Source organism: Limanda limanda, chromosome 6 (genome assembly GCF_963576545.1).
Source record: "Limanda limanda chromosome 6, fLimLim1.1, whole genome shotgun sequence".
Classification (NCBI taxonomy): domain Eukaryota; kingdom Metazoa; phylum Chordata; class Actinopteri; order Pleuronectiformes; family Pleuronectidae; genus Limanda; species Limanda limanda.
Window position 1 is genome coordinate 22,611,665 of NC_083641.1, and position 18,188 is coordinate 22,629,852.

General features: G+C 40.4%; 1 protein-coding gene across 1 annotated transcript; it reads right to left on the reverse strand.

Moving 5' to 3' along the window:
• Nucleotides 1-9,402: 9,402 nt before the first annotated feature.
• Nucleotides 9,403-13,677, reverse strand: camkk1b (calcium/calmodulin-dependent protein kinase kinase 1, alpha b). Its single transcript, XM_061073144.1, has 14 exons — nt 13,423-13,677; nt 13,279-13,326; nt 13,124-13,177; nt 12,983-13,034; nt 12,666-12,796; nt 12,033-12,069; nt 11,890-11,911; nt 11,692-11,780; nt 11,196-11,395; nt 10,998-11,051; nt 10,817-10,890; nt 10,390-10,477; nt 10,172-10,300; nt 9,403-9,510 (listed from the first exon to the last, which is right to left on the reverse strand). Exons 1-14 carry the CDS (start codon nt 13,675-13,677, stop codon nt 9,403-9,405), a joined length of 1,341 nt encoding a protein of 446 aa, XP_060929127.1.
• Between the last annotated feature and the right edge of the window lie 4,511 nt (nt 13,678-18,188).

Here is an 18,188-nt window from a genome sequence, read left to right on the forward strand (position 1 = left end):
AATGTGTCACTTTAAATTCACGTTGTTTCACACCCGAGGGTCGGGTTTATCTTGGTAATAAGCATGTATGTGTGTTTCAAATTGGATTGATTAAAGCTGAAGTAGCGAGCTGCTGGATCATCCACCCTCACACTGCAGCCTCCTGCTGCAGCTTGCTGCACTGAACCTTTCATGAGATGAAATTCTGTGCTTTGAACGGTCCTCCTTGCCAGCCAATAGCTGACAGGCACACTCTCCGCAGCCACCAATCCCGTTCCTGTTGCTAGGGCTAGGATAAGTATCCCACTATTAGCCCGGCTCCTTGCTGCACTGCTCAGACACCTATTGCATCCTGTAAAAAAATGAAAGCTGAAAGCACACAGGAGGTATCAGGATTCAGCGCCAACCTATCTTCCAGCCTGTGTTTTAATTCACTGCTACACTTTCAGGGACATTGGTGTCGTCTTTATTGGTAAATGTTGGTGACATTGCACCCCCCAAAACACTCCCGGGCATCCTGATGGACATGTAATTCAATCAGCCGGCAGCTACAAATTCAATTTAGTATTTTTCATGTCAAATTCAAGTAAAATCTATATTTCACATGAAATAACGTGAAATTCAAGCTGGTCACATTAAACATACGTATCCAGTTAAACCAGTTTATGTAATCGATGCAATCAACATCCCTGGAGATGATGAGAGGTCACATCCACAGGATATGCACCAAACAGGAAGATAATGCTGCCATGTTCCACTTACGCAATAAACGGCTCTGTCTGATCACTTTCATCACATGAAGCATTTTCTTCCCTGGGGGGGAGGCCAGGATGTGAAGTCACAAGTGATCATCGAGCCATCATTATGTCATCCGAAGGCGAACGCCCTCTGAATCACTGCATCGATTTCCTCATTTGCAACACTGGACGACCACTGTGAGGTAACTTTCCAACACTCTTTTTAATAAGGTTAGAATGATATAAAAGAAATAATAACAGATAAATCCAGAGGAGTTCCATGAGCTCTCTACAGTTTGTGGAAGGAGAGTTCAAGAACCCCCCTCTCTTTTTAGGTCAGGATGACGGATTCACGCAAGGGAAATGTAGGTTATGCGCTGCATTCAAAGTAATAGTCAACATTATGTGAAATATGCTTGCTGAGACCTGGAAAAAAAATACCACTTTCAAATATGTTGGCCACTGCCTGCAGCTGGTTCCAGCCTCGAAACAACGGTAAAGAGATATCTTTCTTGTTTATTTAAGTGTTTTTAGTTTACCTGATTTGATTTGGTCCAAGGTTTCCATCCATCCATGCATTTAATCCGGGATCGGGTTTAGGAGGCAGTCACGTTCCAGACATTCCTCTTCCTAGCTGTAGTTTCCAGCTCTTCCCTGGGGATCCAGATGCGTTCCCAGGCCAGATGGGACATGTAGTCCCTCCAGAAAGTTCTGGGTCTAAGTCTGAGGTTTTCTGTACTTAATTCAGACAACACAAGTTCAGCGACTTCTGTCAAAACAACGTCACATGGTCTGATCATTGTTGTAGTTTATTGATTTGCATTAACACACTAAATGCAGACAACTGAACAACTACCCAAGGGCATTCTATTCTACTAAATTTGTTAAGGGGGTTTAATGTCAGAACATTTTCCCTGAAGCTCAACTGAACGTCTCCAAACAGCTGTTCTGTCTGAACAGCTCTCAGCAGAATTTCTTGGCAATTGTGATTGTACAAATATCAAAGGATGAAAGTAGATATCTGTCTATCAGCTCATTTAAGCTGTCGGATCCTATTCGGTCTCTTGGTGGAGAGTCAGTAGGGGCTCAAAGTCAATCTTTGCCCTGGGGACAAGAATGACGTGGCTAGTTTTGGGGCTGTGGGTCCAGAGGAATTGACTGTACACTGATTTTCAGCAACAAGAGAACTTCACACATTCCCTGAAATAACATTTTTGGCCACTTTTGAAACAGGACAAATAAGGATTGACCGCTCTGTGATTCTGGAAGTCAGCTGAGACACGGCAGCTTATGACCGATCAGGTAGAGATATAAAACCCTGGATTAATTCCTTAGCGCTGAGACCGTGCAGACACGATGACACCATATTTCTGCAGCGCACTCCCAACCCAGACAGACACGTCGGATTTTTGAAAAGTTTGAGATCCGACGCAACGTGATCTGCACCTCAAAGATGCTCAGAAGATAATAGCTGCACAGCTCCAGAAATATCACCCCATTAGGAGGGAGGGGAGGAGTGAGAAAAAAGAGACGGAGAGAAAGAGGGGACCGATGTAGAAGCAGAGAACAGAGACAGATCTATAAATAGGCCTCCCTGCAGCCTGTGAGTAGACAGTGAGTAGACCAGAGACATCAATGTGACAGCCTCTCCACTATAGACACTATCTGCCTCTGTATGGACCACCGGAGTTCATATCTTCAGTTACAGTCCGATTCACCAGTTTTACCTCCAACTGAGCAAACACATGACACCAATGACACAGGTAATACAAATCATCCACTGTGATATCGGTCGTTTTAAGAACTGTTTTTTCTTTTCTTGCAGCTTTACGTTACATGAAGATTTAGAGCACTGCCGACTCTTTCAGGCACAAAGACAGCTGTTATGCATGACTGCTGCAAAAATGAATTATTCACGCTAACATTTAGACTTTTGTATTATTTATCGAAAAGTGCCACAGCGTTCGGCTGAGGGTTTTAAGGGACTATTTCAGGGAGCACTTGTCCCAAAACATTGCAGGATACATTGCCTGTGATCTGATAGAAAACCTCTGCATCGGGCTGCAACATGTAACACTGATGTCTGTTCGTTTCATTGTGGGGTCACATGCTATTTACACACTATAGGTGAAGATTCATAATGACAGAGGCTTGTGTGATGAACAGAAGTTTGTAAAAAGGGAGTCTAAAATTAAATCGCCCCCCCCAGTCGCTCCCCCACCGTCTCTAGTCTCACAGCTACATCACACTTCATCTTCTTCCAAGGCCTCCCCCACGTTCCCTGACAAAACAACACAAGTATGTGCAAACTCAATTATTTAAACTGTTTATTACATAAGATATGAGGACTTTTTACTTTATTGAGAAAAATACTCATATAATATTATCAATTTCCTCTAAAACACACTTTCAGAGGATGTTTTCTCTCTCACCACTTCTCCACTGAGAACAATAACCTGACATGAAAATGTATTAAAGGTACTTCTTCTTGAGTGTTTTCTTTTCATGCAACTTTATATTTCTACGTTTTGACATTCATTTGAGCTGTACTTGTTACTTTGTAAACTTTTTAAACATTATTAAATAGGATCAAAGTGAACCAGCCATAATGTGCTAAAATTAGCAGCATCCGTATTAGAAAGTTATTATTTTCTGCTTTTCAGCTCATGTGTTTTTCTCAGGCGTTTCTCATAATCATGGAGGAAATTATTTCATTTGGATGTAATATGTACGTTTTCTGATTTGTTTAGTAATCAGTTAATGGTGGATTGGATAAATCATTACAAAGCAGTTCTGAATGACATTTTTTCCTGTGTGTCCTTTTACCTTAAACAGGGTCTAACCAGTCATGCTTTGTTTTAAAATTAGCCCTGCAGGTGCCAACTGGTTGACAAATTATATCCTTGAGTGTTTGTGGGTCTGCCTGACATCTGAGGAGGTGACTCATCATGAATGTGGGCACAGGGGGGTTCCTTACAGAGTGAGGAAGTAGCAGCAGGGAGTAGAAAGCCTCTCTCCACTCTGAAACCTTATGAGAAATGTACAGCTCAGTTAACAACGGGTCAGTTGGGTCAGCTGCGGTGAAAAGCAGGACGGGAAGTGACGTGGAGCCGGTTGAGGCTACGGCTGTAAGACGTGGCGTGGTGAAAGGAATAAAGGGTTAACAGAGAGATGTAAGGGTCAGTGTTTAACTAAATATCTGAGGCTGAACTGCAGCTGGCTCTGGATTTGGAAACTGAGGCGAGTCTGGGTGTGGAACCAGACGCTGAGGCAAAGTTTCCTCTGCCCATCGATGAAACAATGACACCACAGTACAGCCCGGAAATAAAGGCCCTATTGTGCATTTGGACATACATTAAACAGAAAATAATAGTGTAGAATAGAAAAGTATAATATAGAATAGTATAGAATAGAGTAGAATATTGCATTACTACTCAGTTCAGTGTGAGCTGAGGAAAAAGAGCAGTCGTACAGTGAAGTTACAACTCGGTATGAGCTCAGTATTGTGCTGTTGCATGGCAACAGTTTCCACAGAAATCTTTGCTCAGAAACACTCCTCGTTGGTCTTCACATAACTGCAACGAGCAGAAAAATGGGCTGACTGGAGGAATACAAATGGTCTCATGAACCATTTTAGATGGCATGGTCCAACTGTATTTAGTGAATTTGAATTCAGCTAACATGTACACTAACGTGAGAGTTCATGTAATTCAATGTTTTTATAATCTTGCCTTTTTGTTCTGGGGCTGCGCTGTTTCAAAGCAGGATAAAGGCTTTGAAGATTGGAGGCTCTCAGATATAACATTCAAAACCATCCGTGTTGCCAGATGTACGATAATTATTGTATTTGATAATTCTGCCCTCTGTACGATGTATGATCAATAATGCATGATGTACAAGGATTTTATCATTTTATGAAATGATCACGTCTGTGTTTACACATCTTGTCTCACATGACGTCCTTCCAGGAAATGTTTCAAAGATGAATGTGAATATGAACGTTTTTATTTACCTTAATGGATTTAAAATATAAATGTATGAGCTACTTAAATAACCCGCCATTATATAGATGTAAATATGTCATTTAAAGTTAGCTTAAACCACACCAAAGTGTATGAATCCTGGGTCTACAGAAATACTGTTACTTTGCTAGCTTGGCTAGTTAGCATTTAGCAGGAGTTTATCTGGTTTTCTATTTTCACATTAAACAAAGACATAAGAATTTTTTAAATTTGGGGTAATTTAGCCTCATGCCCACAGTGAAATAAAACAATTCAACAGGATATTATGTTATGTTCAGTGATTATGAACATTAGCTTTAAACTCCAACTTGTTTTTTTGTCAGGTTTCATTCAGTTAAAACAAACGGAACAAACTAGATGCAGTTTGTAAAATGTGTAGCTTTAGCGACGCTGTTTGGGGCATTTTAACCTTCAGACAGAACCCAGCTGTTTTCCCCTGCTTCAGTAATTATGCTAAAATAAGCTAACAGCATGGTCAATGTTTTGGATGGGGCTAATGCTTCATTAGTAAATTAACGTTGGCTAGGATTAGCTAAATCACGCGTAATCCTGTACGGCTCAATTATTTCACCACGAGTCCGTTACAATTAGATTTTCGTGGTTTTCTCTTAAGTAGCAGATGTGTTCGATATAATTTGTGCTGTGCTTGCGTTTGTTTTCCATCCTGTTGATCATCTGATGTTCCTCCTACCACACTCCTCCACCTTCAGGCCGGCTCACTGAAGCCTCCCTCTCTCCACAGCTGATGGGTTTTTGTGCAGACGCTCGGTGAACAGCTGTGATGGCGACTGCCAGTGGCCCTCGTGCAGGCATTTCACTTTTTGCCGCATCATGCCTCCTCCTCCTCCTCCTCTGAACTGAAACATCTATTTTTGCAGCACAATCAAAGGAGAGAAAAGGAGCTGCCGTGGGATTTGCATTTAACTAAATCCTCTAAAAGCCTACTAATAGTTTGAGTGTTACATATTTCTGTTACTTCAAACTTTTATGTCGCCACATTTCCGAGGTAAATACGAGGTACTACAAAATACTATTTTTTTATTAAGTAATGAATGTATTATTAGAGCTTGAGCAAGTCATCAGCATATAAAGTAGTTGAAATTAGCCCCACCTTATGCAGTATTACAAAACATTGCATATCATTAGTGTGTATTACTTTTTGAAAGTTGTGGTGTCCTGTGTTACAGAATTAGCTTCCGATTGGACAGTGCTTCAGAGGTTCCCTAGTGGATTTCTAACCTAATTTCTAAAATGTTAATGATTTAAACAAACTATTCGAGATATTTAATACATTTAATATAACTATGGTGTAGTTGGAAGTAGATTTAACTCTGTAGAATTAGTTACAAACATTAACTCTGCAGTGTACACCTATGAGGAGACAATGTAGTGGATGAAAACATGGAAACACATGGTTGTATTAGTATTAATTGTGTCTTCATAGCTTGAGTTTATACAGTATTCAGAGTTATTGCTGTCATCAAGGGCTCAAACTCAGGGCCTCTTTACTTACAACACAATGCTGCTCTCTTCTGGCCTGGAGGATGAAGTGCATTTCTTACGGCATTAAAGGCATTAAAATCAGGCCTTGGAAATATAATCTGGCTGCAGGTTCAGTGTTTAAAGAAGTGAGATCCTTAGAGAAGCCTCTGAGCATCTCTGGAGGGTGAAGAAGAATCCACAGTGATGTAGGAATATGTATTTACAGGAAGATTAAATAGCATATTTAAGAAATATTAAATGCGACAAATAAAATACCACAATTCCTGTGTTAAAAAAAAGCACAGACCGTTGCTGAATGGGTTGATGAAGGAATCTAAGGACAGAACAAAGAAAAGAAGAAAAAACAATACTCAGGCTGCCACAAGGCTGCCATCTAGTGGTTCAGCAATATTAATGTTTGTAGCAGAAACTGCATTTTCACGAAATCAGCAATGGCTCCCTTCTGCACTCCCACAAAGTCACCGTTTGAAATTGGATTTATTTTATCATCTTCAACAGCTGTAGGAAAGTGTCAAAATATCTTGTGTATCGAGCATATTTACATTTTTAAGAACAATCAAAAGAAAATAAATCTTATTACATTCATGGACAACAGATGCCCCCTGTAATTTGGATATCAACAAGGAGAATAGTGAGAATATCATCCAGTGTTAATTGCTACTTTTTTAAAATCTATTTATTGCACTACCCATCTTTAAATATTCATTTAATCACAGAAGAGTTTTTGCACTAAAGTGATAAAGAACAATTGAGCACAGCAAGCATGACGGCAAAGCACTAAGATTCCAGTCTGTGTCAAAGCATGTGTGGACTTAATCTGTGCCCTCTTCATACAGGTCCTCCAGCTCTCCGTCTCTGCTCCCCTCTTTGCTGATATTCCTGTGGACAAATACTCTACGTCACATTGTTGAAGGGAGGAGGAGGAGGAGGAGGAGGAGGAGGAGGAGGAGGAGGAGGAGGAGGAGGAGGAGGAGGAGGAGGAGGAGGGTTGGAGCGGTAACACTAGACTAAAAATGTCACAGAGAACATGTCCTCCACAGGACAGCTCATCACTTTTTATCCACATCAACCTCAAGAGGACACAGGAGAAGGAGGAAACACAAAGCACTCAACAACAACCCTCTGTGTGTGTGTGTGTGTGTGTGTGTGTGTTTGTGTTTCCAGTTATTTTAGGTACAGCTTGCTGTTGAGAGATTTGTGTTGTCTTGCTTCTCTGAAATCCTCTTAAGGTAGAACAACCGATGAGCTGTGTGTGTGTCTGCATGGTGTGAGTGTGTGTGTGTATGTGTGTGAGTGTGTGTGTGTGTGTGTGTGTGTGTGTGTGTGTGTGTGTGTGTGTGTGTGTGTGTGTGTGTGGAGCATATGAGAGCTCAACATAAATGCTTTTAAAAAAACTTTACCTCAAGGAAGGATGAAGCTGAGGTGAAGAACTCAAGCCCCATGAACCACTGCAAGAAGGAGACGTGACGTAAGATTCAGAATCACAGAAACACTGGGTTTGCTTACATCACTGTTAAACACAAACTTTATCGTAGCAGGACTGTGGCAGTTTCAATGAAAAGTCAAACATTTGGTTAAATAAGCTTATTTGATTTTTACAGACTCAGTTGTTAATGTTATTTCAATAAATATAAAGCTAATATAGCTTAGCACAAAGACTGTAAATTCACTTCACCATGTTTAAAGCTGACAATGTCCATCAAGAAAGCCGATCGACATGATTATGATTACTTATTATGTTTTTTAGTTTAATCCGCAGAAACGCTGAATTACAAAAACAATTTATGTTTTTCAGGTATTAAAACACAAAAGGATTGATTATATGCTACGGTTTTAGTACAAAATGAAACCAACAAGATCCGGCATGTTAATTAGTGAGCTTCAGATGTGCTGACAGGCAGATTTTGTTGCCTTTGGACACGGCCAGACCGTTTGCAGCCTTTATACAGAGCCACGGGCTGTTTGGCTGCAGCTTCATGTTTACTGAGCTGTGATGAAAGTGAAATCAATCTTCTCATCCGAGTCTCAACAGCACAGCAAATACTTTTACAATTTATTCATTTCCAAAACTGTGTTTCCTTTAAGCATCAGCATTAACATTGTAAACTTTAATAATGACAACACCATCTTGAAATCTATCTTTTTTTTTTATAACGCCCCCATCAGACGAAATGTGCTTAAACTTCTGAGAAGATGCCACGAGCCAAAGTGCCCAATATTGAATACTTTAAAAATACTTTAGAAAATAGATAATTATGAATAAATACAATTAATACTTTTTGAAACTTAGCTACATATCTGATATTTTATTTTAACCTGCTTGTTTATTGATGCAGGAGTTAAGTTTTTTTATATTTCTTATTTTCACACTATTGAAATATTTCTGTCCACGTACAAGCATCATTTCCTATTGTCAAATGTATTTATTAATTTGATTATATTATTCTACTCAGGGGAGGATATTGTAATATTAATTAATCAAACAAAGCCCGCAAACATCATCAACATTTCTATCTTCTTCCTCAAACCGGTTGCAGCAAACTACGCCTTTCAAATTGTGAAATGTGTATTTTCAAAGTGTTCAGAAACAACTTCAACAAACCCATTATCAGCAAAGTATTCATTTTCAGTCCCAACTGCTGTCGGACCGTTTCCACACAGAATCATGTGATGGACAGAGAGCCTGGTCTCCACAGATTTCAGTGTGTGGGTGACTGCAGTGCTGTGAACACTGTAGCACTGGTGTTGGTGTGGTCGTGTGGAGGAGGATGTAGCTGCAGTTTCACATCTCTTTACATGGAGGTGTAATTAGCTGCTGTCCCCCTGGATTGTTAATGGAAATCTAAAGCAGCACGACCATTATCACCGCTACTGCTGCTGCAGGGTTTTGCAATTAGCTAATAAGAACAGGACAAACACTTTTATCTGGACCAAAACAAACTGTAACCTAGCACGTCACTATTCAGAGTTTAATGGCGTAGATATGATTGTTGATCTAATATGTTCAATGTGTGAGAGGCAAAACCACAACGTGTGAAGTTTTCGACTGGCGGATCTATTTTTGTTCAAGCGTTTGCTCGCTGCTTTGTGTTGTTAGAGGCCTAATCGCAGAGCTGGCAGTTTGGCTGAGTGGAGCAGGAAGGATTTGCAGAGTAGGCTACTTACGTAAGAAGACCTCCGGGGGCAGACATGGACCTTTCTGCCCGTCTGCCCAGAACCTCAAAGGGATTACTGAAAGAGCGCTTCCTCAGCATGTTCTTCACCACAATCTGCAGTGGACATCACACAGTCTCAGAGAAAAGACAAGTCTCCACAGCAAAAGATACACATTTGAATAGCTTGTTTTTTGTAAAGAAGATAGCTATTACAATCTAAAACTGTTTTTAATAACTATTCATGTCTACATCACCTATGCTGTACTAAAATGTCACAACTTGACAGGCAACATTATAAGAGAAATTTGATTTATTGTGTCCTCTATGAACCAATATGTATTTTTGTCCTGCCTGCCAACTTTTAACTGTTAACTCACTATTTTCTTGCAACTAAACTATACTTTTTTAAGTTTAAATACTTAAATATATATTAAAAATTACATCTTTATACAGTTTATGTTGTAATGCAATAAAGTGTCAGTGAGGTAAATGGTTGGGATTCAAAAAACTAAAACAATCTGAACCCAATTTGTGATAAACAAAAGAAAACAAATCAGTATCATAGACTGTAAATAAAGATGGACGATGCATCTCCACTTCCTTCCAAAAACAGCCACTAGGGGGCGATTAGATGTTTTGGCTTCACCATTTGAATCTGTATTGTCGTCCATCTTTATACACAGTCTATGGTCAGTATGCACTGAGTCGTGAGTTTGGGGCAGAGTGATCTCTAAAGTGTTGACTGATGAAAGACAAGCAGCAGCCTTGGACTCACCACAGCAGAAAGCTTGGGGATGAGCTTGACGCTGTTCTGCACCTCCTCCTCAGTGACTTCCAACGCAGTGCAGTGCTCCTCCTCCAGGGGGAGAGGATCCGAGCCGTCCTCCGTCACCCACGGATGAAGCTGTAGCAACATTAACAAAACACCTTCATTACAGATGGTGTTTTATAAAAATAATAATCACATTAGGTGATTCCTCCTTCTTTTGTGACCTTGATTTCAGGAATGGTAATTCTTGATTCAGGGTTTTTATCCAGCATCCGTTCAATGAGCTCCTGCAGTTCGCTACAAATCAATGGTCTGTGTAGATAGAAAAAGAGAAATTGCACAATTATTTTTACAGTTTTACAGATAAATATGTTTTAGCTGTGACTGAAAAAACTGGCAAAGGATTCAAAAGAGAAATAAGAAGCGGAACTTGTCTGTGAAACTGACTGGGTGAGTAAATGACCCAATGATTACACCTTTTAATGCATTACATTTCTGTGGAGTCAGTTTCTGTTGTGAAAAAAGTCAGATTTATTTTTAGCAAGATAAATAAACATGGCCCTTTAATGCTCACATCAACAGGCAAGTGACTTTTAAACTTTCAATGACTAGCGTGACTGTAAAGAATCAATAGGTCGACTCTTTGCTCACGTCTCTGGAAAGTCCACAGGTTTGTTCTTGATTTTGATTCGCAGGGCGACGATGTATTCGTCATAAAAAGGACACTGAAACAGGACAAACAACACTTAATGATATCATTATTATAAGTACATGTTAAAATGTAATTATGTAATTATTTATTCTTCGTGCATTTTGCTGTTAACTCACTCACCTTCCCGAAGACAAAACAGTAGAGTGTGACTCCCATCGCCCACACGTCTAACGCCTGGAAAACAAACGCAAGTCAGTACTGAAAAGCTCTCAGAGGGGGGGGAGACAACAGTGTGAGTCACAGTCAGACCCCATGTAGTGCACTGATGACGACCACTGTCGGGTCACCAGCCGACCAGCAGGGGACGGTTTGTCTCACCTTTCCACTGAAGCCCTGCTCGTGTTCGTTCATCATCTCAGGGGCCATGAAGGCCGGGGTCCCTGCCGTGCTGGACAGGAGGGCGTCCGCCCCCTCAAACTCGTTGCTCACGCCAAAGTCAGCGATCTTGACATGGCCGTCGTCTCCCAGCAGCAGGTTGGAGGGTTTGATGTCCCTGTGGATGATCTTGTGGTAATGCACTGCAGAAAATAATCAAGAGAAATATTATTTTCAGCATCCCCTGAACGCTATTATCAAGATGAATCCTGATTTCTAAAGAATTTAAATGTCATTGCAGCAAATTAAAACAGATCATCAGACTACAAAATCATTATTGCATCACTATTTAGAATTTATAAGCACTTTGTATATATTCAATAAATACACAGCCACATTATAGTGGGTTGTAAACAATTTAATATAGGCTTATAAACTACTGAAATAGGCGTCCTTTACGTTAAGCTGCTAAGTGATATTTAATATCATTATAACTTACAGTACTCTATTCCCAGGACAATGTCTCTGAAGTAAAAGCGAGCCTGCTCCTCTGTGAACGGGTCGTCTGTCGGAACCTCCATCACCGGGCTGACGTCAACATGAGAGGTGGAGATAGAGAAATTAAAGATTCACACTTTATCTCATGGTGGAATGAAAAAAAACAAACATGTGAATTCACAAAAAAACAACAACATACCCTTTAGTCACCAACTCGAAGGCTTGAGGAAAAATAATCAGATTTTCACAACTTCCTACATTTGTGCTGATATTGTGTTGATATCCTATCGATACACAAGGAGCTAAGTTCAGTGACTGCAGTGTGGATGAATGTGTCCCTACCCATGTGAAGTCCATCTTCATCAGGATCATCAAGCACCTGCAAAACACATTATTACCAGGTCTTGTGTTCTGCCTTTTTTAAACAAATCCTGTCGTAATTTGTGCTATAGGAAGAATTATCATGTGGTTTTAAAGGCCATGAATACTTGTGATGAAACTCCACAGATGACTTAATTTAGTTTGAACAGAGATAGCTCTTCTCGGGTCTAAATGAAAACCTTCAACAGTATCATTATTCATAGTTTTGGTGACAACATATAATCCAATAAAAAACCCAAAACACATGTTTCTCTGCACATCTCTTTAGTTCAGACTCTTTTGTTGTATGTGTTTTTAAGCTTATATTAAAACTAACTCTACAAGTTTAAGATTGAAATGATGAAACATATTTCAGAATTTTACATTTCTGCAAATAGATCAGAAAGAATATTCCACACTCCTTTTAAAAGGTATTGGTCCTTTAGCGTAAGTATATCACCCTTTCTTTTCCTTCCATATTTGACCTGCAGTCCATCACCATGATATATCCATCTTCTTACAGAAACATACCCGACTAGTATTTAAGTAGGGGAAGGATTTTAATTGAACACGTTAAATAAGCATGTATGTCGAGCTCAGAGTCATGTGACTGACCTCCACCAGTTTAACAACATTATGATGGTCGAGTTTCTTCAGGATGGCGATCTCTTTGTACACTTTCTCCAGATACAGCGCGGCTTTGGGCAACGGATCCTGTGAGCTTGATCTCGAAGGAGGCAGGCGGCCTGACAACAAACAATCACACACACACACACACACATACACACACACACACACACACACACACACACACACACACACACACACACACACACACACACACACACACACACACACACACACACACACACACAGATTATCACCAGAGAAAAGTTATTTAAATGTTAGTAGAGAGGGAGATTTTCACTCACGCAGAAATCCACACAGCCTCATCAGCTTCTTCTTTGAAACGACTTTCATCGCCTGAGCAAACGAGTTGTTGGACAAAAGTTGGACAAATTCTTGGGTTAACACTTTGACCGTTAATGCACAATTTAGGAGCTTGGACTCACGTAGTACTGTTCAGAATCTTCATCGTAAGCTAACTTCACCACTCCATATGAACCCTGCAGAGTAAAAACAACCAGTGTACATTACTTAGTTTAAACTGTAAGTCATCACATCTGTTTCATCTGGATCACTAATATATAACATGTTTATTAATCACCTTTCCAATCTCGTTCTTCAGCTTGTACTGGTTGAGCTGGACACAGTCCTGCAGAGTTTGTAAGGGAGAATTCAATCAGTGACACATTTCAGGTGTAATAGATAATCTGTTCAATTATTCTTGTGCAAGGTCAGGACTCCTCACATCAGCATCTGTGATGGACACACGTTTGGTCTCGATGGTGGGCTGCCGGGCGATGCGGGGTCCACGCTCCTGCAGAGACATCTTCCTGTCAGAGAGCCGAGGTCTCTGAGAGCTGCTGGGCCTCGGAGCACCGGCCCTGTTGCCGTTGGGTGATGTCACCCGGCTGGAGGCCATGTTCATGGCAGCCACCAGGTCGGCCAGCTCCCCGTTGTGCTCCGAATCCGGCTCCGCCCTGCAGGCAGTGTCTCCACTCATGGTGGTGGATGCTCCTTCACTTACAGCTGAACGGCCCTGAGGTGGTTTGGTGGAGGTACCTGAGGAGGCATCACTGCACTGAGGCGTGTGGGAGCAGAAATGAAGACATGAAATCACACACACTCACAAGTACAGAACCACAAAGCTGGATTCAGTGATCTGACACTTGCCTGACTACTGTAATTTTCATTGTTGGTGAACTTATGTGGAGACAAAATCCAAACACCTAAACCTGATAAACCAAACCTTTTAATGCAAGAAACCAAGTTGATATCTTCTTTCTACTTTATATTTTATTTTTACACCATTGTCTGCCAACGTAAAGCTTTTTAGGAGCTTTTTATCACTGGAGATTCGTCTCAAGCAGGTTTCTGCTTTCTGCAAATGCATCTTCAGGCCAAACATGAATGACAATCACCGTCTGAGCTGAAAAAGTCAATACAAACATGCATGGTTTGTTTAATGGCATATTTTGCGGCTCAAGAGGAGCTATAATGAAGGCATTATAAGACTTTTAACTGTTGTTGGTCTCAGAACTTCAAACCACTTTTCCTTTAGTATTATTAACATTTCATGAGCTGAACTTGCAAATAAATGTGTGATTTTCACGATGAACTCCTTGTGAGCTCGACTCGCTGTTTCGTAAGAGTGCAGGATTGAAAAGCTTCTTATGTCACATAGAGGAACGAGTTTACAGGTAAGGCAAGTGAACTGACAATACAGCAGAAGACACACACATTGTAAACTCTCTGTGTGTGTGTGTATATATATTTCTGTGTGAATATGTATGTATAAAAATTCATGTCTTTGCAATAAGTAAAATGGGCTCTAAATTTGGTCGATTAAAAATCAGCAGTAAAAGCCTACAATCCCTCTGAATCCCATTCAACATATATGCCACAGATAAACTAATCCTTACAATTTGAATATAAGAGGTAGATAGTTGACTGGACTCACACAGTGGAGTTGTCCTGTGTCGAGGGCGGCTGGGGTTAATCTGCATATCGTCCTGCTGCTCTCAGGAGGGGAAACTCCTCCATGTCTCAGTGCAGGACTTTCACTGAGGAGCCGGGAGGGACCTCAGCAGCGCTCGTCTTAAGGATTAGCTCAGGCCACATATAGACTCAGGAGTTATTCTGAGGGAGGCTGTGTTCCCTCCTCCAGGCTCCACCCTGTCCCACAAAGGACAAACACTTCCAGGACAGTGAGTGCAAAAACACAGCACAACACACAGCACATCTTATAGGTTGTTGATATTACACATCACTAAATTGAAAAATGTATGGTCCAATATAATGCATGAGCAGATTAATGAATTGCTGTGCTGTTATTTACCAATGCTTGCATGTTTCAGATGAGACAGAATTAATCCAATACTTCTATGTGCAGTTGGAAAATGTTTTTATTAACCCACTGAGAACACATTATTTCTTATTACATTTTTTAAAAATAAGATAGGCGAAGAAAAAACATTGTTTTGATGCACGTTTTGTTTTATCCTTTTATTTTTTCACCTGCCTGTGTGATGTGGTTTATGTTGTGGCTGATCTGCTTCCTCTGTAGAAGTGCCAGTAAATATTTATAGTTTGAAAGATGTAGAACAGCTTGGAAGAAATGTGAAAATCAAGAACAAAAACAACCACAGAAAGACACAGAATGACCGAGACACAAACTTTCAGTCGTTAAGTTTAAAGTTATCCAGAAAGCAGAATTTTCAATTTACACCTACTTTAAAAATACTATAGCTACACTGAGCAACAATAATGTGTTTAACTTTTGAACAGTAATGTTTGTTACGAAGAAACCTTTGGTCTATTGAAGCTCATTATGTGCTCTGGTCTTATATTTGAGAGTTTTCCGACAGTCCCTGAATGCAGCATTGACAGCTCACCTTGCATCAGGTACCAAACTCTGAGCTCCCAGAGCCGAGGGTCATCATGTCTCTGCCGCAGGTTCAGCTCCGAGGTTTGAGGACCAGAGAGCTGCGGGAGCTGCTGGAGGACGAAGACAAAATACATCACATCATCAGCTGCAGTGAGAAGGTGAGAGCCAGAAAGATATATGGAAAATGTGTGTGTAAATATATGCATTGTGAGAAACTATATATAAAATGACAGGGGTCCCACATGTGTTTAAATCTTACAAGAGTTTTGAATGTGTGTTTGTTTCCAGTTTCAGGGACTTCAGAACGCTGTGGAGAAGACGCTGGTTTCAAATCAAAGATTGGCAAAGTTCAGTCTTTCCCAAAAACCAAAATTCAGAGATGCTAAGCTGCTGCTCGCGATGAAATACAAGGAACTAGAAAGACGCAGAATCATCATTCAGGCCAAACAAGAACAACTCGGTGAGTTCTTAAATGTATTATGATAGATTTTGTTCTCCTATGGCTGTTTTGAATATGCATTGCCATTGTGAAGATAGTTTCTCCTCCTTCTGCAGCAGAGAAATACAGTGTTTACTATGCACAACTGTGTCTCCTGAAAAAGATAAATCATGCAGAGGAGGAGTGTGAGGTAAGGATGCACTTCTGTTTTAAAAGTCAGCATATTGGCCTCTAATGTAATTTTAAATATTAATAATGTCTTAATGGCAGGATGTATTCAAGCGCCTTGATATTAATTTGTTTCAAAGAAGAAGCTGCCAAATCCAGCTGTTTTCAGGTAATATGATTTTAAACCCTCTGGCAAAACCACCGTCCTTTAAAGGGTTGAAGAGCAGTAACATTTGGGTTTAATGACAATACCAGAGAAACAGGGGAGCGGATAAATAAGATCAAAATCATCCAGGTTTAAGCCAAGACCATTAAAATGTCAGAAGCTAATGAGAGGTATAATATTTAGATGATCAATAATGAAATATGTCTCCTGACAGCTGCTCTTCCAAAGGTTTGCAGAGAGGAAAATGCAGCTGGAACATTTCTTGGATTCTTTTCTCAACCTGCGCAGACATCATTACATCAGGTTGATCATGGTGAAGAAACTCGAGGAATCGATTCAATGTGGAGAGACATCAAGACTCAAGGAGTTTCTCCCTGAAGCTCAGGGTTTCTCAGTGATCTTTCCTGAGCAGATGCACAACCCCTGCCTCCCTGTAGTGTGCAGTCTAACCACAGCTGTCTTCTTACCATCCTGCTGCCACCCTGCTCTCCTGCCCTTCGGTGACCATGGAGTCTCTGCCCGATATCTATCCATCCCACACTTACCGATGTGTTTTCAGTATTTTTGTCCAGGAGAGTACGGACGAGGCCCCAAGCGGCCGACAGTCCCCGTCCGTCTTGAGCCACTGAAGGTGAAGCAGAGGAGGCATCAACAGGCCCCACAGTGATGTTTGATCCAGTCTGAAAGTTTTGGTTAGAAATATTCAACGTGACTGTATTTCTATTCGTCTTAATTTCAAACCAATCCAACACAAAGTCTGGAGATACAGACATTTTTAGAATCACTTTGTCTTGTTGAAATTTGTGATTTTCTACATTAACCAAAGCTCTTTAAAATACAAAATGTCTACAACTATACATCTTTTACTGTAACACTGAGGAGGCTAGGGAGTTACATTTAATATAAAATAAAAAATTGAAGTTCCATCTAAATAACCATAATTAGGATTTAAACATACAGTATACATTCTATGTAACACAGAATATTTACAGTACAACATATTTATGTTAATAAGACTAATAGAAAAATCTAATCTGTCCAACAATCCTAAAGAAAGAATTTTGTGTTGAATAAAAAAAACATAAATACCTGTGTTTCCACTGCACCTGTAAAATGAACAATGGCCCCCAAATGAATGATGAAAAACTTTGTCCATGACTGTGCTCCATCAATAACTGTTATTGACTGAAATCCCAAATTTGGATAATTTTGTGCATAAAGAGTTTCTCAGCTAAACTACTCTCGTAAATATTTATTTTGCTACCGAAAAGGAGGGAACCGCTTCTATCTGATAAATGAACAATAACATGGATTGTAAACAGCTGATTGAACAAAATACAACTTGACTGGTGAGAACATGTGTCAGAAAAATACTGAACAGTACAGTGAACTTGAACTTCTCACAGAAACTTGATATCTCTGGTAATTAGCAAGCACAGAGTCTGGCCAACGTCGGCAAAGGACCATTAACTCCACTTTTATTTAATCTGACCAATACCCTTCCTCATCCTCGCATGTAACTGGACATATTTAAGTCTAACAATAATCCTGTAAAATCCATCATTAGTTCTCTGTCTTTGAAGTTTCCCTCCCGGTGGACTCAGCTGGACTCCGGGTGAAGGTTACCCAGGGTGCCATATGGCCCGGGAAAAGCTCGCCATACCAGTTCACCCATGGAGGAACCTCGCTGGCACGACCGGAGATGACGAGCAAGGCGGAGCCTGTTCATGTGACACCACAGACTTCAGTTACATCTTTTGTCAGCAGCCGCTTTTGTCCCACAAGACTCAAATTGGGCAATTTTCTCGTCTGTCAGCTCATCGTTTTGTGCTTCTCGCCTCATTCACCTCAGCG

Coding starts and splice junctions, on each gene's coding strand:
- camkk1b (XM_061073144.1), bottom strand. CDS start 13,677: ATGAGTGGAGACACTGCCTGCAGGGCGGAGCCGGATTCGGAGCACAAC. Junction 11,052..11,195: donor AGCAGGGCTTCAGTGGAAAG/GTGAGACAAACC, acceptor TTTGTTTTCCAG/GCGTTAGACGTGTGGGCGAT. Junction 10,891..10,997: donor ACTGTTTTGTCTTCGGGAAG/GTGAGTGAGTTA, acceptor GTCCTGTTTCAG/TGTCCTTTTTATGACGAATA.